Below are 22,328 nucleotides of genomic sequence, written 5' to 3' on the forward strand. Positions count from 1 at the left end.
TTGTTGAACTATTCAAAGATTAAAATCAGCTTTGTATATACAATACACAGGTGGCCGACTGGCTTACATGGCCGACTCGCTTACCGATTACGTTAGGGTGTATTTGTCAGCTCTTTGACCTTTCTTTCAGGGACTGTAATGTTGTGGAATGGTATGCATTCCGCGAAGAACAGACCTTTCGTAATACAACTAGATTATGGTACAGTAGTAGCCTCCCGCAGAATGGGGAATCGTGCGTATGTGCGAAGTATCAGTGTTCGCAAGGCTGATCAAGATACTTAATTCCGAGAGAAACCTGGAAAACGAGCGTCGCTAAGTCACTTACTATTAGAAGGTGTTAACGTAACATGTCGCAGGTTGAGGGGGCGAATAAGGCCAGCAGTCAACTTGGCTAGGGGCAATGGACAAAGCACCGGGTTACACTGACTCTCACCTACGGGCTGTGCGCAGTCAATGCAGGGGACGGGGTATCTTGCTGCGTCTTCAGAGTATTATCAGTTGCGCGATAAGACTCGTTAGTTATGGCTTCAAGTAAAGGCTTGGCTTGTAGCTCACAGTACGTGTATATATACAGTCGTGTAAATGTAGTGAGTCTTGTGCAGCGAAAGTAAACCCTATCAATTGAAGGCTGGTGGGATATCCGTCTATCTTGCAAGCTACTAGGTAGTCTTACAGGTATAGAAGATCAGAGGATATGCTGGGGTTCATCTTGAGCCCGGAGAGGGAAGGAAGCAGTAGATACAGGCTGTCTAGTAAGTCTTATGCCGGCGTCTATAATCGCACCATATTTCTCAATCTCCTGAGCAACTAACGGAGCAAGTGAGCTATATACACCTCGGCTCGAGTCGATTCCTCCAACCAAGACAAACTGCTCCTCAACAAATCTACCAAACGTCCACCACAACCCTCTGCCTATTGTTACATAGAGCCGAGTCCGTCCGGCAAAAGGAGGGCTGTTGCATGTTTATCACCAATTCACCCACCACGCAACCATTCAATATCCATTCGCTAGGCATCGTGCCGGAACCGCTGTGTGTATGGGACCCAGGCAAACCCCAGAGATGGCCGGGTAGTTGGTGTAGAACACGGATGCAGCTCCAGTAAACGGAATGACCGCGGCCTCAGTCGCTGAGCACGCTTCCGCAGCATCTGGGCAGGTAACGCATAACATGCGCAGTCCAGCACCGAGTCGATGGTTCAGACCTCTCCTCAGATGAACGGCCCAATCAATTCAAAAGAAAGCTATACCAATTCCAGGCACTCACGGAACGAACATCTCTGCACCGGAACCATTCACCAGGGCCTGGAGGAAGTTTCCCTTGGCACAAACCCGCCAGGCAACATTGCCAGCGCCATTCGCATCGCCCGACAAACTGCTACCCCCGACCCACGAACTCAACGCTGCGACGACGGCTGATGCATCCGGTGCGGGGACTCGAATCCAAATTGTCTTGGCATTTGTGCCGGTGAAAGGTTCGATCTTCAATATATCAATCGAAATGGCCGTGCCGGAAAGCCCGAGGAATTGGTTGAGTGCGGCGGAGAGGTAGGTGCGCGCTGTGAGAGGGTCGAGTGGTTGGGTGAGGGTTGATTGGGAGACGGGAGGCTGATGCGTTCTGTGATACAATTGATGAATGAAGTTCATAAGACAAGAGAGAGAGCAGAAAGGAGCATACAATTGGAGTTTGAGGTAGGTCCAGAGGGGATTGCGCGTGGTGAATGTCAAGGTGGGTGTGGAGGAGGTTTGCTCGGTCGGGGCTTTGCGCTTCGCGCTCTCTGGTTCTGTTGGGTGAGATTGTGACGTGGTGGACATTTCGACTGATGTTGAGAGTGATCCTGGTATTAAGCTAATTATAAGGATAACTCTGGTTTCCTTTTCGTGGAAAGTAGGTTCGGTAGAGACTGTTGAACTGCGGTACAATCGGAGGATGAAAAAAAGTCGGGGAGTTTCCCGTCTTCCGTGATGTCACGGGCGCGACCGCCGTTCCCGCTATGTGTCTGGCAGCAGCTATCGGTCGAAGATAACCCAATCACCAGATCTGAAGAGCGATCAGATCAATGCCTTTCTCAACCTCTCATGCGCCTGTTGAATGAAATCGGCTTCGGACTGGGATCTGATCTCCAGATTAGCGATGCTGAGGATCTTGTCGCGCGACTTGAGCCCCCGGATTACTTCCACGTCTGACTTGGGCACTTTAAACGCCTGAGCTTGTTAGTTGGTATCAGCTAGATCAAGGACGGTACTGTCTATGCTACGAGGGACCACAGAAACAGGGAAATGGAAGAATCCGAAGGGGCAATTACTTGTGCGACAATGCGAGATACAGCTGCATTTGCCTCGCCGTTCCGGGGCACTGCGGCGACGCATACAGAAACCCGGTCTGCACTTATGTCGACAATGCCTTCCCGGTTGTTGGAAGCGTTCGGCTTCACGTTGCAGGTTATCTGAAGACTGTACCGCCTGGGGAGTTGAGATGCGACACGGGACTTCGGGGTTACGGCCGGAATCAGACGGAGGATAGGGGGTGTAGTCATATTTGAAATGGAATGATTGATTGACTTCTTGGATAATCGAACCAGACAGAAACATAATATAGCAATTTTTAAGCGCAGTATAGTACGCTTGAATGAACACTGGAAGTGCTGATCTTGTTTTGACTGATTGATGCAGTGGGAAGGGAAGAAAGCACTATCTTAAGTATCGGGAATTTGTCTTGGCTCATCCTGTTATTGGTTGCTGTATACTTCTAGTCCGACTACAGGACACGAGTCAATATCAGGTTCTTCAAGACCACACACTATTCTTACTACAACCCCTTGACCGCTAAGCAGTTTTTCTCTATCAAGTCCAGTGTCAAATCATCATGAAAGCAAATCCAGAGTTATGGAAGGTAACAGTCGATGACGTAACTGGTGTTACTCTGGTGTGTTGATGACACCATACGCTAGAAAGAAATAAGATTTAGTTATTGTTAAGCTATGTGCAATAACAAAAGAAGCTTATCATGTTAATAGTAGTGAGGATAATCATCAAAGATAGGGGATACACAGCTTTGAGGTGCTCGGCCTCTTCCGGGTTGATATTGTCACAACTAATTGGAAGCACATTCGAAATCGCCTAGAGCAGCTCAACCGCCTACGATAGATTAGCTAGGCAAACTTTGATAAGACCTACTCCAAAGTTCTAAAGCACAAGAGGGTGGGATAACTTTCGAATACAGTGGCAATTCCCAGCCACTCGATTTCATAAGGTGGGTCCCTTGGGACAAAGAGAGACCTCTAGTACACAGTACAAACTGCAAAGCTCATTGTCTGAAGCTTTCCCCGGCTTTCTTTGTGTCTGAATCCACATGCGGGTCCATAGAGGAAGAATAGAATCACCTGGTAGATATAGCTATTGTCAAGGCTTCTCACAAGCTTATTTGCCCGCTCCAAATAAGACCTAGGAGTTCTCACAGGGCTTCACTTGGTCACAATATGTGCGTGGCTGGGCTTTCGAAAGAGGTTGACACCTCACGGCTACCGCCCGTTGCTCTGGTTTCGCAGCAGAAGAAAGTTGTATACTTGCCTTTCTGTATAATAGCTCTCATAGCAATGCACCCTTCTCCGGGCCAGCATCTTAGTGAACGCGCAATTCATACATTGTCCAGCAGTACATTGACTGTCAATGATTTTGCGAGCAATGATATCGCATTGTCAAGAGACTCCGAGTGAAGCGAGCGCATTTCGCGAGTAAGCTAGAGAGCCCTATTCACATTTCATTGAGACTTCTGAAACATCTACCCCAATTGAAGCCCCAAGTCCCAGCCCCCCATAAACGAGTCACCGACAGACGAGGTGTTCCAACACAGAATATCTATCTTAATCCTTGTCTGCTCTCTATTCTCAACAGTTCTCGACCAATACTGTCTTCGTATCTCACATCAACTCCGTTCTCGTGAAAGCCCTCAACTTCATTCGGCTTCGAATTGGCTCCTCTTTCTCATAAAATCTCACCTTCTTGTTCTTGTCTTTACTCGAGCACCCTCTCTATCGAAAGTTCCTCGCAGGGTTGAGCAGCTTGTGCTAAGACCCTAGTAGCTCTCTCGTCAGAATGAATGTGCCACTGGGATTGAGCCAGACCTTCAACGTCAAGGGAAACAACCAAACCACCCAAGGTATTCCCATGGCCCTAGGGACAAGCCAGACGTTCAACGTCAGTGGAATCAATCAATTCAATCAAGGTATGCCCGTGGCCCTGCGGACCGACCAGATGTTCAACGTCCAGGGAATCAACCAACCCAACGAAGGTATGGCCATGGCTCTGCAGGCAAGGCTGGCCGCTGATGACAATAGGAACACCAGCATTACAGGTTGCTTGCGGAGATGCAAGCTCTGTGCCAGAACACACCCTTGCTGAGCAAGAGGATTGGTCATGGGACAATCTCCCCGACATCTTGTATCAACTCCATCCCGTCGGGTCCAAGAGCAAGGCCAAGATAGGGAAGAAAACATATCCGATCAACGGAAAGTACTTGAAAGATATTCCTGTGCTGCCTGACCAGATCCCCACGGATGTTGAGGAGTTTCGGGTGGAGGCTTGGGTCCGATTGGACCGCCGCATTCGACTTGAGGACATCCTCGACAGAATGCCCAAGGGCCACACTGTTAAGCCCAATGCCCTCCAGCAAAGAGGCGTCCGATTTCGTCAAGCGTTCTCCCTGTGTGCCTGGGACTCCGGAAACAAGAAGAGCATTGCTCTGGGTAAGGAAATCGAGGAGAAATTGGAGGCCGCAGGCATCTGCCTCGCCCTCAACACCACTCGTGGCCTTACTCCAGGCTTGATCAACCCAGTCCTAGGAGAAGCTGGCGGCAGAATTCCCCTTCCAACATTGTACCAGGGCAAGAAGCTGGCAAAGAAAATCTCCAAACACTCGCAAAAGAACAAATCGGACGTCCATAAGACTGAAATCCCAGTCTCGACATCTGCCAACAAACAAGCTCCTGAGCTTGTTGTGGAGGAGCGTGCATGGATCGGTGAGTTTAGCCAGGCCCTGTGTCGATTTCGTACCTTGACCGCAGATGTGTCTCGGGTCACATTGGTAGCATTGAGCTAACGACCCTTGTCTTTCTCTTAGAGCCTTTGTGCCATCCGTATGATACCGAGTTAGATATCAAAGATGAGTTTCAGTGGGCTCAGACGGATGAATTCTTTGCCTCTTTTGGGATGCCTCTCTTTGAGGAAGAAAAGATCGCGCTTCGTGCCAGATGGGCACCACTTTCAGAGGGCACTGAATTGACTGCAGATGCGCAGGTGTCAAGCATCGTCGACATCGAGGACTGGACTTGGGGGTTCGACTCATTTGACTACGAGTCAAAGTTTGACTTCGAGTCAAAGACTCAGCCTACAGAGAGCCTCTTTGACAAGATCATGCAGGAATATCATGACCGTGAGCCGTGGCGCCTAAGTACATTGTACCGGGAAATGGGCGACGGAGAGTTTGACATTTGATGTCAGCCTTCATGGTCGGAAAGGGCGCAAGCAGCGTCTTCAGTTTCTGGGAATCTGAGAACTGCTAGTATGAATGTCAAACAAAGTGATCCTCCGCTTCATATCGCTGACTTGACTCTCATAGCAGATCGGCAGGTCGATTTATCTCGCCATCCACCTTTCCATTTAGATTCTGCCTTTTGTTTTCTGTCTTCGGTGTTCGGTATGTTCGCTCTTTTCTGATTGCGCTCAATTGGCTGTTGGCCATTTGGTCATGATCCGTGCTCTGACGCTTTTGCCTCTTCAGCCCTTCAGCCTTCTGCTTTCGATAAAAATCAAAAAGATGATGAAGTAAACGGAGGGAAAGTCGGAACCGTTTCGAAGGAAGGAAATTGATCGAAACTGGATTGAGGAGATGAAGTTTTCATGAGTATTCGGAGGAGAGGAGAAAAGAGAAAAAGTGTGTAGTCACCCAAGAGTTGTCTCATGATAGCTTCTTTCTTCATAATGAAAAATGGTCTTTATGGGTGAGGTGACCTGGACATCTTCGTAGTTTGCCAATAGTGTGATTCACTCTGAGCTTTCAATATCCTCTCTGCTCTTGACTTCTTGATCCTCCGCGTAAATATTGCCTCGAGGTTGCGAGTAACGAGGATGGTAGTTTGCAAAGATTCAATGAGGTTGAGTTGACATGATCATGGTGCCTTGCGTGAACATTAGGGGAAGCGTGTCACGAAAGCCGAAATGAGCCGGTATACTAATGGTGAGTATATTCCAGGCCTCAACAGATGCTAAGGAATGCAGTGAGGCTATTGCGAAGATAGATATTCATGTAGAACGGAACTATGGCCAGTGGATGCGTAGCTGTCGACCGGTCGAGGAGGGAGTTGCAAGCGGTAGACCAAGCTAGGCGCCGAGGTCATCGAGGTTTCGACAACAGAACCGTCTGTCTTTGGCGCATGCCGTAGAGATATACAAGCATGCTGGCCATTATCACAGGAGGCTGATTCAAGTTTGGTACTCTGCCCGCCATACCCATATAGTTCATGGCTCGAAGCAGGCCATATACTTGCGGAGAACTATTTAGACCCTATTAAGACTCAAAACTCAGTGAGCGTATCTGAGGCCATTCATTACAGACTATACAGAATCATCCTTGCCCAGCGACCTTTTTGCATGCATGAGTTGAGATCTAGCGAGAGGTGATTAAAGCTGGCATGATAGAGGAGAATCAGGAATCAGGAAGTATAAGATGCGGTCCGCACTCCTACTTACAGTACATTAACTACGTGCACTATTTCTTATCAGGCCACTGTTCCGCCTTATACACCGCTTATTGCTAGTGGCAGAATTCAAAAGGTCTCTGGATGGCGAATTAACCCGTTCCTGTCCATCTTGTTTCTTTTTTTACAGTATCCCCACTTGCCTTTCACGTATACCTTACCGTTTGCTCTACTAACGTCCCAGGTAACTTTCAATCCCTGGTGTACTCCGTGCAACCGTCTCATTCTCCCATTCACAGGGCTGAAGAACAAATAATTAGCCCTTCACCGATACAACTTCTCTAGCGGATTCTGTTGTTCCAGAACTCCTGCATTTTCCTCCTTGTCCGCCTCCACCTTTCATCTTCGTACACAACCCAATCGCCTGGCGGATATCGACAAACCCGCTTCTACTTATCACTAAATAGACTCTTGCCCACTTCTCACCTTCTATCACCTCTTACAGCTCTCTGTTGTTTACCAAAATCATGATACTCTTTCGCTTCATTGGTTCTGGTCAACTTGCATGAGTTAGTAAGTAGCTTCTTCTCGAGTACGGTGAGGATCACGTGGCATCGAATCTAATCCGGTACCTGCAGATCACCCACGGAAATGGAGCCTGGCGGGGATCCCCTCGACTGGACAGTTGACGAGGTGGTACAGTTTCTGTGCCATAATCCTGACGCACCATGGTCTCTCTCTTCCTCGGTTGTCGCGCGACCAGATCCTGTCACCTTCGAGGCCGCTCTACGGGACAATGTGATCACGGGAGAGGTGCTTCTCCATGATGTTGACATTCATTCCTTGAAAGATGACTTGGGTCTAAAAGCTCTTGGGCCCCGCAGTAGTATGCATAGTGCTGTTAGATACCTGCAGCGGAAATCTTCCAAATACCTTCAATCTACGACGCTATCTACGACTCCCTTCAGGAATCACGTTCCGGATTATACTCGGTCTCCCACTCGGTCTGCGTTCGCAAGCCCCGCAACTCTATCCCACACACAAGTGTCTCGCATAGAGACTCTTCAACGAGATGTTCTGCAGACCCCCCGCGTCCCTCCCTCTTTCACACCTAATACTTCAGTCCCAGTGGTGAAGTCAGTAGAGCCTCAGGATCAGTTGCAACATTTCACTGCTGAGGACAGACACACACCAGATGACGACGGCGAAGAAGATGGCGAAGAAGACGGCGTAAGCCTTGTTGTTCAATCAAATGTCGGTGCATCATCACAGGAGTCTCACAAGCGTTCACGCCCTGGCGAGCAATTGGTAATTGACAGAGAGGGAAGGAAACGACGCAAGCTTGATCTAAGCAAACTCGAAGACAAAGCTGATAGTGCAATTGACAAAACTGTCGACAAGTCTGCCAACCAATCTTCGAGCAGGCAATGGTACATGGGACCCGACGCGACCACGCCCTCCAAGTTGTTCTACCCTTCAAGTCCCGCGACAGAAGACGACAAGTTCTTGATCTTTGGCTCACAATGTCCCCCAGCTAGGCGCACCTTCGTCAATAAATGTCTATCTCACTTTTATCGCCAAGATCCCGTGCGACTGGGCCCTACCAAGCAGGCTGTGATCCCCTACAATCCAATTAAAGGAGGGAAAGCAGGTCAAAGATTTTTTACTCTTTATACCTCCAAAGGTGGCCACGTTGCAGTGAGTAAGCAAGATTTCCGGGACTGGCCACAGCTTGAGAATTCCAGGAGCTTGAATGGTCCTGAACCGCCAAAGACGTCTGACCCATATTCATGGCTTCTGGAAAAATACCCCGCTCAAGAAGATGATCAGGATGCCTTTCCGTTGTACGGAGACTCAGGGTCTGAGGGTGACTACGACGAGGAGACTTGGCGGGAGATTGACGAGGAGTCTCGAGCCCCCGTGAATGGAAAACGAGCCAAGCTTACTTCTGATGCGGTCGAATCTATCATTGAGAAATGCATAGTGAAATATGAGACTGAGTGGCAGCAAATCTATAAGCCTAAAGAGGCAGCCAAGGCATGGGCGAAATGGATGGCAGCTACAAGGAGCAACAGCCGTAATCAGCAAATCAAAGAACTTACACGCTCACTCAAAAAGCTAGAAGGTCGCTTGCATAAACTGAAAGACGCAATCAAGCAAGTTGACTACTCTTCGGAACCCGAGCTACAAACCCAATGTCAAGCTCTACAACAGACGATCTTCAGAATGCAGAAGCACAAATATCATATTCATGTGATAGGACTCGAGACCTGCCCACCGATAGTGGCTCCTCCCTCGAAATTATCGAAGTCCATAAATCGGCATAGTAAAAGAAGCGACGATGCTGAATCGCTCGACTCGGACTCCGATGATTTCATCGATGACTCTGAAGTACCACCACCACCACCCGTCCAACGCATTTCTTATCCAAATGGCGCGACGCAACCTTCTTCATCCTCAGATGATGAAGGAGACATAATCAGTGTTTCCGGAACTATACGAAGGGTGAGATCTCGAGGATATCCATTCGCCGCTTCAAGTTCACCAGACTCAACGCCTGTCGTAATCAATGATGAGACACCGAAAGTCATTGACCTTACAGATGACACACCACACCCTGATGACTATGACATCGCGACACCACCTCTGAATCCAGTTCAGGTTGAGGTGCCGCGGGTTGACCCTACTCTATACGAGAGCATGTCTCCTGTTTCTGACCTTGGTTCCAGCTTCGCTCTAAGAAGAGAGGGATCGCAAAGAAGAAGATCCATTTCTCTGCCTGACATGGATGACTACGAAGCACTCAAAAAGCTGGACTCCAATCTGCTGGAGGAGCGTCGAGATCCGCGTCGTCTTCTCATCAAGCTGATTGCCAACCTTGCTCCCAAAGACCGGTTTCAGATGGCCGAGCGCATACCCAGCAGATATGAGGAAGCCGATCTTCGAGAGCTCACTGTGCGAGCGTTGGAGTTGATGCTTCAGAGCCAAGACCGATTGCCTGACTTGGAATATACAGAGAGTATGCTCGTCATGCGCGCTTCGTCCTTCTACATTTCCTGGGTAACTTGTTCCCGGCTCACGGCCAAGGGGATTCCTAGAAACAAGGTTCGTAGAGCATTGCGGGAAGTTGAAGGCTATGGGGAGTTCTATCAGGAGTTGTCCTACCATCTGAAAGCATACTGTGATTGGGAACGAGGCAATGGGTTTGGCCATAGCGATGTCACCGACACACCTCATAGGCTCAGAAAACGAGAAGTCAAAGAGAGCGAAGCTGCTAGAAAGGCACGAGAGAATGCGCAACGCCGTGTTGCAATGCAAGAGAACTCCGCAAAGCTGTACATGGAGAGCATGGGAGCAGCCAATACCGACCATACGAATCAAGTTGTGAGCTTTGGGGATCCACCAATTCATCTGCATCAGGCCATCGCGCGGCGAGTGAAACCTCATCAGCTGAAAGGGATTCAATTCATGTGGCGAGAACTGATAGTCGATGAGACTCATCAGGGTTGTTTGCTAGCCCACACAATGGGCTTGGGCAAGACAATGCAGGTCATATCACTTTTGGTGACTATCTCTGCCGCTTCTAACTCCCTCAATCCTGACATCAAGAAACAAGTACCGGAGAGATTTCGTCGTTCTCAGACATTGGTACTCTGCCCGTCGTCGTTGACCGACAACTGGCAGGACGAATTATACTTGTGGACCCCCCCTACTGTCAAAATTGGACCTTTTTATAAAATCGCAAGCAGTGAATTACTGCATGCGAGGCTTGAAACGGTCCAAGAGTGGTATGAAGGAGGTGGAATACTCATCTTAAGTTATGACATGTTCCGCAGTTGGATCATGAACAGGGAAACCTCGAAGAGGTCAAAACCCTTGCCGGATGCAGACCATGAAAAAGTCAAGAGGTGGCTTCTCGATGGTCCTAATATTGTCATTGCCGATGAAGCGCACAAGATGAAAAACTCGTCTTCGGCAGTTGCCGTAGCAGCAATGCAAATCAAGACCAAAAGTCGCGTCGCCTTGACCGGCTCCCCACTCGCCAACAATCTCACAGATTACTATGCTATGGTGAATTGGATCGCGGAGGGCTACTTGGGTGAACCACGCGAGTTCCAGGCACACTATGTTGAACCCATTGAGGAGGGTTTGTATGTTGACAGCACGTACACTGAGCGCCGCAGGTCTCTTGTGAGGCTTAATGTACTCAAAGAAATCCTCGAGCCCAAAATCAACCGCGCGGATATCTCTGTTCTTGCTGGAAGCTTGCCCCCAAAGGTTGAATTTGTCATCACTGTGCCTCTGACGGACGTACAACAGGCCGCCTACAATTCGTATGTGCGGTCGATCTTGGAAGGCAGATGCGACGTCAATCGAATGGAGATTCTGTCCTGGCTCGCGGTTCTCGGGCTCTGCTGCAATCATCCGGTGTGCTTCAGGGATAAGCTCCAGAGCCGATTCAATGACGCCCAGAAGATCGATAAACGGCTGGAAGGATTTGAGAAAGTCCCGGGTGACGAGCCTATTTCGCAATTGGGTCTTGATTTGACAAAATTACAGAATGAACAGGAACAGATTTACTCTGCCGTGCCCAACATCGAAGCTATCGAACTGTCTCATCGAGCCCGAATCTTGCACAAGATCATCAACGAATCTGTCCGTGTTGGTGACAAAGTGTTGGTCTTCTCACATAGCATCCCGACACTTAATTATGTCGAGGTCATTCTCAGCAGGTCAGGCTGGAGATACTGTCGTCTAGACGGGCAGACACCGGTCTCTCAGCGGCAGGGCGCAGTCAAGCGGTTCAATGGAAATTCTCCCGAGCTCATCTATCTGATCTCGACCCGCGCGGGAGGGCTTGGTCTCAATATCCCTGGCGCAAATCGGGTGATAATCTTTGATTTCACCTTCAACCCTGTCTGGGAAGAGCAAGCCGTCGGGCGTGCGTACCGTCTTGGTCAGAAAAAGCCGGTCTTTGTGTACCGATTCCTCTCGGGTGGCACATTTGAGGAGGTCATGTACAATAAAGCGGTCTACAAAACCCAACTTGCATTCCGCGTTGTTGACAAGAAAAACCCAGTCCGCTGGGCGTCAAAGAAGCTTGGCGAGTACTTATTCCCGGTCAAGAATGTGCCACAAACAGACGTCTCCGAGTACATAGGGAAGGATCCTGAGGTGTTGGATAAAATCCTCGAGAGGGACGCACGTTCAAAGGAAAGCATCATTCGGAAGATCGGCTTGACTGAAACCTTCCAGAAAGAGGACAACGACAAGTTGACTGAGGAAGAAAAGCGAGAGGCTCTGGAGGTCATCACCGACGAACGCCTCAAACGCGAAGATCCGGCCGCCTGGCAAGAACGAATGAGAGAAAAACAAAGGCTCGCGACGGTCATTGTCCCCTATGGCTCGTATTCTCAGCCCCTTGCCCAGCCCTCATCGATGCCTATGGCTCGGGCTCCCCTTCCATATCAATACACGTATTCGCAGCACCCGCCACCGATGCCTCAGCTTTTGCCATCCCAGTCCATGGTTCCACCCAGCGCCCACAATTTCGGTCCTCCTGCTCTCGGTCCTGACCTGAGCCATTTTCAATTACCAGGCCCGATGTACAACCATCTGCAACCGCCACCGGCCCAGCACAGTCCGCTAGCATCTCAGCCTTACTCACAGCCAGTAACGTCGCACTCGGCTGCTATGCAAGACGGCCTCATCGTAGGTAACGGTGACGCTGGATACGCCCCACCGTTCGCGAATCAGATTACCGCTGTGCCAGTGCAAGCGACCGGAACACAGAATGACGGTGGATACTCCCAGCCACTTATCGATCCTTCTATCACTCACCCCGTGCAGACGGACACGATAGAGAGTGAGGAAGAATACTTTCCACCGTCCCCGGTGCTTCTGACCCCAACACCAGCGTCAGAACTGCAGCAGACCAGCACTGAGAGCACACTTCTACTCGACGACAAACTTACTGTCGGACAGCAGCAGGTTGTCTCTCCATTTTTCCAGAACACTTCTACTCCCCAGCAGGAAACCTCACCCAGTGTGCCCGAGAAGAATACTGTCTGCAAGACCCAGTGAAGCACCACGCGGAGGATCCGTGACGAAGAATGATTTCCGCATCCCTTACACCTGTTCTCTGATTCATATTTCAGTCTATCAAGATTGTTTCTTTCCATGCAGTTGCATATACTTCTACGATATCCCTCACGACAGGTACCTTCCTTCTGTTTCCTATGGCAGGATGGAGGACTTTGTCTATTTTCTACTGTCACTTCTAGTACCCTTCACAGCACAAATTTTTCTTCCGGACTCTTGTACATCACTTACCACCGCTACCCTCTGTCAACAATTCCAGGATCAAATGGCGTCGAGTGAAGCCGACTCGAGTCGAGTCGCTCTTTTGTACTACTGCTCGGCGTCGCGGTCAAAGTTTCCCTCTCAACGCTCTTTTTTCTTCTTGCTTCTAGTCAACGAATAATGATACTCTTCACGGTTAGTTGGGTCAGTTGAAACTGTTACGTATGACATGGTGGGACATAGTGATTGTGGGGTTTTCCTTTTGTCTTTTTACAGACTGACTTCACATCTGCATTTGCATCAAACACGGCTCGCACCCAGGTTACTGTTTCCTTTCTCTTTTTGTGATGGTCGTACAGGATGGTAGCGATAACTGAAAACATAACCTTGAAATGGATTGATGAAATTGATATGCAATGGAAAATCATGATAGCCTTTTTGATTGCGGGGTTTCCCTCAGTCGAAATCGTTGGCATACGTGCTTTGTTCGTGTGGGAATTGGCGGGAAACGCGCATATTCGGAAGGTGTGCGGTGTTCGAGAGGTGCACAGGAGACCTACTCTAGATGAAGTGCTTTTGCCGTGCACAAATAAGGAACAGTGATACCTCACACACCATGGCAAATTTCTAGAAATCCCGAAAGATAAGTCCGCAGAGCTGGTTGGCTAATAACACTAACAGGGTACACGGAAACCAGAACTACATGCCTAAAATCCTCTATTCCGCGGCAGAGCACTGAGTTTCGAGCGAGGCGGAGGGCAGAAATGAGGCTATGTGTTTAATGGCCTCAAACTCTAGTCATATGACAGTACAGCACAACAAACACCCTTTCACTACTTCAGAAGCGACTCCAAGTCCGCCACCCTGGTGGCCTTATCATCGAGCTTCTTCTTCGTGGACGTCTCACGGAACGCCGCCAGCATCAGCTTGCGCTTCGTGTCCTGGATCGCCAGCACACGGTCCTCGATACTGTCCTCCATGACCAGGCGCCAGACCGTGGTCTCACGCTTCTGGCCCAGCCGGTAGACACGGTCCACGGCCTGGTCTTCGATGGCGGGCGCCCACCAACTGTCGGCGAGGATGGCCTGGTTGGCGGCAACAAGGTTCAGACCGACGCTACAGACGCTCAGACTGGCGAGCAGGACAGTGCATTCGGGGTCGGTGGAGAAACGGGTTGTGGAGTTGTCGCGCGCGAGGGAGTTCATCTTGCCGTCGATACGCGCGAAGCCAATCCCGTGGCGTTGGAGGTGGGGCTCCACCAGATCTAGGAACGAGGTCCACTGGCTGAAGACCACGGTTTTGGTGTCGGCAGCCTGGCCCTTCGCGGTGAGGATCTTGACCAAGGCTTCAATCTTACTGCTGGGGTTGTCGGGGTCGGCGACGACGGTGTCCGTGCTTTCACCCATCTCCGCGGCGGGGGAGACGAGCGTTGTTGTGTCTTCGATGTCGGCGCGACACATGGGGCACTTGTGTTGGCGGTCGATCACTTCTTCGATGCACTTCCGGCAAAAGGAGTGAGCGCAGGCGGTGATCACGGGTTGTTCTTGCTGTATGGGGTCGAGACAGATGGGGCAGGAATCTTGACTTTCAATGCGGATTTGCAGGACATCTTGAAGCGTTTTGATGTTTTCTGGGGTCAAGGGAACGACCTTGTTCTTCTCGAGGAACTCCGCTAGTTTGTCAATGCGGTTCTTGCAAAGCGCCCAGTGGTTGCAGACTTGTCGCAGACGGAGGATGACTTCGAGAAGGTGAGAATATGTGGCGCCGCCTTTGTCCTTCGATTTGAAATCTATGAGCATGCCTTGCGCCTCAGACCTGGGAATTGTTAGTGAGCCAGAAACAGTGGGAAAAAAAGCCCGTGGTGAAACATACTGGAGCATGTCATATTTCTCTTGCTCGTGCGAATGGAATTTGATACGTAGGACCCGGGAAGTGAGCGGAGGAAGACGCAAATTCACGAAGTTCATATCCTTCCGACGGCGCAAGCAGAGTGTGCTCATCAGAGCTTGTAGTAGCAAACGAGCATTGGGATCTTCAGACATAAGAGGCCGAACGAGAACGCTGTTGAACACAGACATGTCCTCAAGGCCACCGGTGAGTCGGAGGAAGCGAACTTGGGAGTAAAGGTCCTTGAGGGTATTTACGATAGGGGTTCCTGTAAGCGTCCAGCGCGAGTCTGCCCTCAGGTTACACGCCGCAATAGAACCTTTAGAACGTGGATTGCGAATCGTATGACCCTCGTCAAGGACTACACGACGCCATTGGAGCGAGAATAGCCCCTTCTTCGGAGGCGCTTTGGCATTCGGGTTGTACTCCATAGCCAAAGCACCATAGCTTGTGATGACGATATCATACTGATCGAGGTTGGCGGCCTCCTTCTTCCCTTGACCATGGTAGACATGCACATTAGGGGCTCGGTCGCTGTGAGTGTGATCCTGTGCCTGGTTCTTCCAATTGCTCATCACGCCCACTGGGGAGATGATCAAAGTGGCTTTAGAAGAGGCTGGAGTCTTGGGCTGGGAGTTTGCGAGGATCAAAGAGATGATCTGAATCGTCTTGCCAAGGCCCATGTCATCAGCCAGGATACCACCACTGGCCAGAGGGGGCGTCTGTGAGGTAGAGTAATTGGTAGCGATGTTGGTGAATTTGTTGCCATTCCTCTTCCACAATTGCACAACCTCCGCAGATCCAGCTGCAGGAGGTACCGGGTTCTCCTGAGCAATCATCCAAGCCAACCCCTGGCGCTGATATGGTAGAAGCTGTGTAGCTAGAGCATCTGGATTTTCGGCCATGGACATCTTTTCTAAGTCAGCTTCTTTGATGCCAAAGTCTTCATTCAATTGACCGATATCGCGAGGGTTGAAGGTGCTGCTTTGTCCAATGAGCTCTTCAAGACTTTCCTGGTTCTCGAGATCCAGGTCACCTTCCCCGGAGTAGAGATTTGAGTAGCCCATATTACTTGAAAGCTGCCACTCCTCATCCTTTTTGCTCTTTGCCATGGCACGAGCCAGCTTGGCCGCTTGCTTCTCGGCCTTCTCACGCTCTTTCTGCCGTTTACTCTCCTCCCGCTCCCTTTGTCTGATGCCATTCAAAGGCAACCTGTCCGCTTCCATGCTGCTTTTGAGAGCGCGTCGGAGCTCAGGATTACTCGTGCCGTAGAGTCTCAGCACGACGGGACAGTCATAAGCGCCAATGACACCTGTCAGCATGCCTTCAACGAGCAAAGACCGCTCATCCTATATGCGAGGTTTTAGCAGATCGCCAACGCCGGAGCTACACTCGCATGTACAGCACTTTGCGCAGCGTACCAGATACTTTGCCAGCTTGGCTGCCATGGTTCTCGGAATGTGACCAATCTGGTTGCCCATCACGTTGTCAACTCGAATCGCGTTTCTATCGTACTGATTCGAAGGCTCTCGTTTGATGATCACATGCTCGCCAATGGTGGCATGCCCTCTGTAGTAGCGCACGCCCACAATCTTCGTGTTTAGGTCGCCGTAATGCAGCAACGAACCGGATTCCTCTACATCTTGACTGCTTTGAACCAGATCAGCAGCCTGGGCGTCGTCGTCCTCTTCGTTTCCGTTGAAGGATTGCGATGCTTGGCCAAGAGGGACATAGGCTGTTTCCTCACCAAAGCGCTGCCCGAAGCTGGTACGCGCCGACTTGAAACGCGCATACGGGCTGCTGTCGGCGAAGTCAGTATAATCGATACCCCGCTTCTCCGGATGAAGGCCCATGATAGAAATGGGTACCTGGCCAAGCGCCGGAAAATTTCCCGTGGTCGATGTTTCGAAATCAGGTGCTGATGTTATACACTACCGTACCTAGTAAGTTAGTGTAGTGGAATTGATCAATAACAGCAATGGATCTCTCGCTTCGATGACGCGGAAAGACACGCGCCCATGTGACCAATGAACATGTGACATTGCCCCGGACTCCCGCCAGTTGCCGACTGAGAAACATGATGTCAGTCTATCAACAGATCCAGCACTCTGTCTTCTGTTACTGAGTAGAAGTGAATGGGGCAAAAACTCAATCATGATCTGGATAGATAAGAGTCACTCGAATCCGCAGAAATGCCAAATCTGCATAACATCCCGCATATCGCTGACCTTCGTTTAGCAGCTTGTCTACTCCGCATAATGCACAGTTGACAGGTGGTAAGGAGTGCAGCACGCAACAAGGGGGTGGGGTTATCATGCTTCGAAATGCATGGGAAATGCTCAGAAAAAAAAAGCAAATCAAAAGGACTTGAAGAGAAAGACCGGGACTGAATCATACCCTTGCGTTGGCGAATCAATCATCGCCCACCTCGTAATTCGGTGACGAACTATTGAGGGATCCGCCTTTTTTTCAGTCCCTTTGCCCCCGAGAGTCGATCCCACCACTTACCTCCGAATTTGCTGTCCCATAGCATTATTTGACCATGGATACATAGTATAACCTTTTCCCTATACACCTGGATTTCTATCTCTAGGATATATACAGTACAAACTCTGGTACAGCACCTTGTGGGATTCAGCAGGTTCAGCAGTCCCACCACTCCACCGCTTCGTGTTCAGGCATGAATTTGAGGCAGTGTCGATTATCGGATTACTAAACAGCTTCAACTGCCAGTCGAATTGAATCAACAATCTAGTCTCACTTTCTCAGGACGTCTTTTGCGCTGCATATATATAACTATAGGGTACATCTTCTCTCGTGGTTGTCGTTTCTGATCGACTTGCGATCCTCCTATGGCCGCCACCCCTCCCATTCCTTTCTACCGCCAACTCGTCGAAGACTACCATAGTCAGTACGAATCGCTCATCCAGAATGGCGAGGCGAAGCCAGTTTTTCTCTGGCAACTGATTGCCCTTCTCTTGCTTCCTGTCCCGGCGCTCCTGATTCCGCGGCGCAATGGCGGCCGCTATGTGCAGCTTTTCGTACTGGCTTGCATTTTCGGCACCGTCATCCACTTTCTGCGCCACCGACGCATGCTCCTTGGGGGCTACGGGTATATGGGCGGCTTGCTGCCAGCATGGTGGCTCATCTGGTGCGCCGTCTGGCTGGCGTACAGAAACGCCGAGCGCGAATGTCAACGGATTGTCAGGACGACGGTTTCCGCACCCTCGTCGGCAAAGGAAGGTTCCGCCACGCAGAGGGACAGGACGAACGCCACAGAGCACGCGCAACAGCAAAACATCGAAAGGCTGGTATGGCAGCCGTATCCGCAAGCACTATCGCAGCGCCTGAGTTGGGTCCTAAGCTTGTTATTCGGCATGCGGGGACCAGAGTGGAACTGGCGCATCTCGTCGCTCGGCCCCTTGCCCTCCTCCGCACAGCTGAAAGCCAAAGATCCGTCCTTCCGTGCGGACGAGATAAGGCAAGCAGAGGAGGAGCAGGCGGATACTGCTGCCATCCGGGCCCGTGTGCGCTCAGCCTTGATGCTCTGCATCCGATCCTATCTCACCCTGGATCTGATCAAGCTGCTCATGATCCGCGACACGTACTTCATGTACAACGGGAACATGGCCCTGGCGCCGCCCTACCCGTTCACCTCCCTCGCCGCCGTCCCCGGCCTGGTCCGGTTCTACCGTCTGGCGGTGACGGGCTTCGGCATCCACGCCGCGTTAGCCTTCGTGACCTCCTTCAACCCCCTCATCTTCGGGGGCCTGGCCCTCGCCTTCCCCCACGCGGCCCGCGCCGTGACCCCCGTGCCCCTTGACGCCGCCTGGCTGTACGGCGACACCTTCGGCCCCTTCCTCCCCTCCATCCTCGACCACGGCCTCATCGGCTGCTGGAGCAAATGGTGGCACCAGCTCTTCCGCGTCGGCTTCACCTCCACGGGCCGCTGGCTCATCTCCCGCCTCCCCCTCCCCGCACGCACCGTTGCCCGTCCCGCCGTCCGCCAGCTGGTCTACACCTTCGTCGCCTTCGGCCTCAGCGGCCTGGTGCACTCGTGCGGCAGCTACGCGCAGATTGTCGAGACCAGCCCCGCGCGCGGCCCGTTCCGCTTCTTCATCCTCCAGGCCGTGGGGTTCATCGTGCAGGGCGTCGGCCCCCACGTCCTCGTTCCGCGGCTGCTGGGCGCGAACAAGCGAACTCTCCTGCCCCGAGGGTTGCGACGCGCCGCGACTTTGGTCTTCGCGGTCGGGTGGTTGTACCTTACGGCGCCGGCTATTGCGGATGATTTCGCGAGAGGTGGGTTGTGGTTGACGGAGCCGTTGCCTGTGAGTCCGCTGCGCGGGCTGGGGATTGGGGTGAGAGAGGAAGATCGGGGGTGGTGGTGTTGGTCTTCCCCTTGGTTTCGGTATTGGGATGATGGGACGTATTGGGGCCGAGGGGTGCGGGTGGTGTGATTTCCAGATATGGGATCAAGTTTGGCTAGCTGTTTGGCGTACATGGTAGTTCTAGATAGATGACATAGATCGATTGAAGACCGAGAACAGAGAACAGAGAACACAAGAATTTGGCTCGTTTATTTGGGCCTCTCGTTATGTCAAATTCTCCTTACTCGGTTATGAATACTCCGACAAAAATACGCGATTCAAGTGCGTACGAGTACGGCCACCAGACTGAATCGAAAACAGAATGCTTTTTGGTATCTCTCGAGCGTGCAGTGACCTATCCTAAATCGACCAACTAATATTGCTACTTCCTTCGTTTACTCATCCTCCTCGTCATCCGTATCCGGATCGATGTTCAGGGTGGGCATTTCATCGTCACTGTCGTCATCACCCGCTGTCTCGGCTGCGGCCACAACGGCACGCGGCTGAGGCGCCGAGGCCGAGGCCGAAGCCGAAGGTCCCGTCATCGAAATAACAGGCTTAGGAGCAGCGGTCGCCGTGATGGAAGAAGCGGGAACAGAGATAGCAGCCGTGCCCGTGAATGTAGCAGGCGAAGCGGCACCCAGCGAAGGTTGAGCAGGGACCTTGGTTTCTTGAGACTCAACTCGGACCTTTTTGCTCTGCGCGCCCTCCGTCGCGGTAGAAGGTGCAGGACTCTGCACCTCCGGGTCCTGCGCATAACTCCTCTTGTTGAGGGAGGGGCTGGAAGATGAAGGGGTCATTTCAACGTCCATCATATCCTGGTGAAGACTAGGGGTGGCAGAGGGCTTGAGGAAGCCGCTCGTTTCGGTAGGTGCTTGGGGCGCGAGCACAGCGTCCGTCTCTTCTTCTTCATCGTCATCATCATCGGCTACGCTATAGCCATTGGCGCCGGGGCCGTTCATCAAGACGGGCATACGCGGGCGAATGAGAGCCTCCACTTCCATCTCGGTGGAATAGCTGCGCGCCAGGAAAGGCATGATGCTTGTGCCTACGCCACGGCCTTGCATGTTAGCAAAGGGGTTGAGAACACTAGCCAACATCGCGTTCTTGTCGGAGGTCATGATGATGGTTCGGTCGATCTCCGCGCGCAGGGCTGGGGTGATGAGCTCGGTCGAGGTGTGCGACAGGACAGCCACGAGAAGCTCAGATGAGGCCTGTTTGAGGTTTGTAAATGTGGGAGAGCTGCTCAGCTGACGCCCGGGCTTCAATCCAGGGTTCAAGAAGGAGTCCGCGTTCACAGTAGCCTGACTGGACTTCGACTTCGACTTGGGGTCAGGCTTCTCCGTAGCCGCAGTCTGGGTGCTCAGAGGGGGCAACAGGTCGTGGCAGCAGGTACGAAGCACCGCTGTCAAAGAAGAGACACCTTGTTTGGTCATGCATGGACCCATGTGGGGTAGCAAGACGCGCAGCAGGTCGTAGACGGCCGTGCGGACTTCCCGACTGAACTTTTCAGCACGAAACACCCAAAGAGCTTGCTCCAAAATGGTCTGTGCCACAGGGATGACAGCCGTCCCAAATGATTTGACAAGATCAACGAGTAGCCTGAGACAAGCGGCATGAATGCGAGGCAGCTCCGTAAGCAGGTGCTCTCTTTCAGCTCGGCCAATCTGCTGGTTGGCTTGGATCTCGCCGTCAGACGGGTACGTCACCATATTCAAGCGTGCGCAAAGATCCAAGATCGAACCCAGGGGAATGATCACAGTGGATGCTGTAGCGGTGTCCAGGAACTTGGAAAGCATGCGCAAAAGCACGACGAGCCGATTGACACCAGCAGGCAGGCCCTCCCAGCTACCCAGGCCCAATGCGTCAGGCCCATTTCCTACCTCCTGGCTATAGTTCTGCGGCATGGATAGTTGGCGCAACGCTGGGTCGACCGACTCCCACTGTTCCACGACTGCTCTCAAGACGTAAGAGGACGTTGCATGAATAGAGGCAATAGTCATCCGGCAGGCGTTCTTCCATTCTTCGCCGGAGGTGTTCTTCGGGGCGCAGTTATGCAGGGAGACGAACAGCTGCTGCGCAATATCTAAGATTGGCTCAGGGTACGTTGGCTCAGTCGAGCCAATGATGGCCTGGAGGACACTGTGAATCTGCGCTGTGAAGGGTCGGAAGATTGTCGGGTGCCTTGCAATCAGCTCCGCGAATGAATTGAGAACAATGTCCACGAAAGGGGTATTAGGCTTCAGCTTCCGAGTAGGCTCAGAGGATGGCTTGATAGAAATTAAGTTCAAGGCCGCAGTGATAAAGCCAGGAAGAGACGGCGTTGTGATCTCGCGGACGAGGGTCGGGTATTGGTAGGTCAGGTGGAAGATCCTTGTCAAGGTGATGATGGCCATTTTCTTCGTGGAAACAGGATCGGGTTTCTTGAAGAAGACAAAAGCAATGCAGTTAGTGACCACAATAGCATAGATTCAGGAAGAGGGCTTCTTACGTTCAAGATCCCGATAAGACCGCGGACGAACGGTTCGCATCCACGAAGAACCTCCCATTGACCGGCTTCCACCAACGCCTTGACAAGAACCACCGCTGTCCAGCGTCCTTCAACGCTTCGATCCTGCAGCAGACTGGCCACTCGGGTCATAAGCTTATGCACCTGGACCGCATTGTCCGCATCCGACTTGGACTTCTGGCTCTGCGGAGTAGACAAAAGCTCCCCGCAATTACTTAGTGAAGCTGCGAGACATGAGGCGAGCGGAGGCAACTGCTTGACGGGGATATTGGTCAGGCGGTGGTTGACCGCATGAAGTGACATTGCCATATAAGCCATGGTGAGCGACAGCGACCGACCCTTGCAGCACAAAGCGAGCAAGAAGCAATTGAAGTGCGAAGGTCGCAAAGTTGAGAAGATTAGGTTTGTGTTTCTGTTCTCCAAATTGAGTCTAGGAAATTTTTTGGTGAAGCTCCGCCTGGACCGCGGAACGGTAAAAAACAAAAGACACAATACACAGTACACAGTACTCCGTACAGTGTACATCAATATTACCGGGAGCGGGTCTCCTTTCCCCTAATCGGCCGGCG

At 51.5% G+C, this 22,328-nt stretch overlaps 7 protein-coding genes across 7 annotated transcripts; 3 read left to right on the forward strand and 4 right to left on the reverse strand.

Annotated features, from left to right (window-relative positions):
• Positions 1 to 1,261: 1,261 nt before the first annotated feature.
• BO72DRAFT_387203 (uncharacterized protein) lies at positions 1,262 to 1,813 on the reverse strand (the record flags this gene model as incomplete). Its single annotated transcript, XM_040941666.1, has 2 exons — positions 1,262 to 1,616; positions 1,677 to 1,813. 2 exons carry the CDS (start codon positions 1,811 to 1,813, stop codon positions 1,262 to 1,264), a joined length of 492 nt encoding a protein of 163 aa, XP_040797421.1.
• A 237-nt stretch (positions 1,814 to 2,050) lies between these two features.
• On the reverse strand, positions 2,051 to 2,535 carry BO72DRAFT_387252 (DUF167 domain-containing protein; the record flags this gene model as incomplete). The annotated part of the gene is made up of 2 exons (XM_040941668.1): positions 2,051 to 2,203; positions 2,305 to 2,535. The coding sequence occupies 2 exons, from the start codon at positions 2,533 to 2,535 to the stop codon at positions 2,051 to 2,053; spliced, it is 384 nt and encodes a 127-aa protein (XP_040797422.1).
• A 1,862-nt stretch (positions 2,536 to 4,397) lies between these two features.
• BO72DRAFT_347857 (uncharacterized protein) lies at positions 4,398 to 5,003 on the forward strand (the record flags this gene model as incomplete). The annotated part of the gene is made up of 1 exon (XM_040940677.1): positions 4,398 to 5,003. A coding segment is annotated over one exon (606 nt), but the record flags the coding sequence as incomplete, so codon positions are not given.
• A 2,141-nt stretch (positions 5,004 to 7,144) lies between these two features.
• Positions 7,145 to 12,859, forward strand: BO72DRAFT_244020 (putative SNF2 family helicase/ATPase). Its single transcript, XM_040939949.1, has 2 exons — positions 7,145 to 7,266; positions 7,332 to 12,859. Exon 2 carries the CDS (start codon positions 7,345 to 7,347, stop codon positions 12,775 to 12,777), a length of 5,433 nt encoding a protein of 1,810 aa, XP_040797424.1. The 5' UTR covers positions 7,145 to 7,266; positions 7,332 to 7,344; the 3' UTR covers positions 12,778 to 12,859.
• A 791-nt stretch (positions 12,860 to 13,650) lies between these two features.
• Positions 13,651 to 16,350, reverse strand: BO72DRAFT_244014 (DEAD/DEAH box helicase). Its single transcript, XM_040939948.1, has 2 exons — positions 14,869 to 16,350; positions 13,651 to 14,811 (listed from the first exon to the last, which is right to left on the reverse strand). The coding sequence occupies exons 1-2, from the start codon at positions 16,203 to 16,205 to the stop codon at positions 13,830 to 13,832; spliced, it is 2,319 nt and encodes a 772-aa protein (XP_040797425.1). The 5' UTR covers positions 16,206 to 16,350; the 3' UTR covers positions 13,651 to 13,829.
• Positions 16,351 to 17,506: 1,156 nt separating this feature from the next.
• On the forward strand, positions 17,507 to 19,492 carry BO72DRAFT_244011 (wax synthase family protein). The gene has a single exon (XM_040939947.1). The coding sequence runs from the start codon at positions 17,736 to 17,738 to the stop codon at positions 19,338 to 19,340; it is 1,605 nt and encodes a 534-aa protein (XP_040797426.1). The 5' UTR covers positions 17,507 to 17,735; the 3' UTR covers positions 19,341 to 19,492.
• Positions 19,493 to 19,645: 153 nt separating this feature from the next.
• Positions 19,646 to 22,077, reverse strand: BO72DRAFT_471681 (uncharacterized protein; the record flags this gene model as incomplete). Its single annotated transcript, XM_040947100.1, has 2 exons — positions 19,646 to 21,673; positions 21,742 to 22,077. 2 exons carry the CDS (start codon positions 22,075 to 22,077, stop codon positions 19,646 to 19,648), a joined length of 2,364 nt encoding a protein of 787 aa, XP_040797427.1.
• Positions 22,078 to 22,328: the final 251 nt, after the last annotated feature.

The sequence above is a fragment of the Aspergillus fijiensis genome (assembly GCF_003184825.1).
Source record: "Aspergillus fijiensis CBS 313.89 unplaced genomic scaffold BO72scaffold_60, whole genome shotgun sequence".
NCBI lineage: Eukaryota > Fungi > Ascomycota > Eurotiomycetes > Eurotiales > Aspergillaceae > Aspergillus > Aspergillus fijiensis.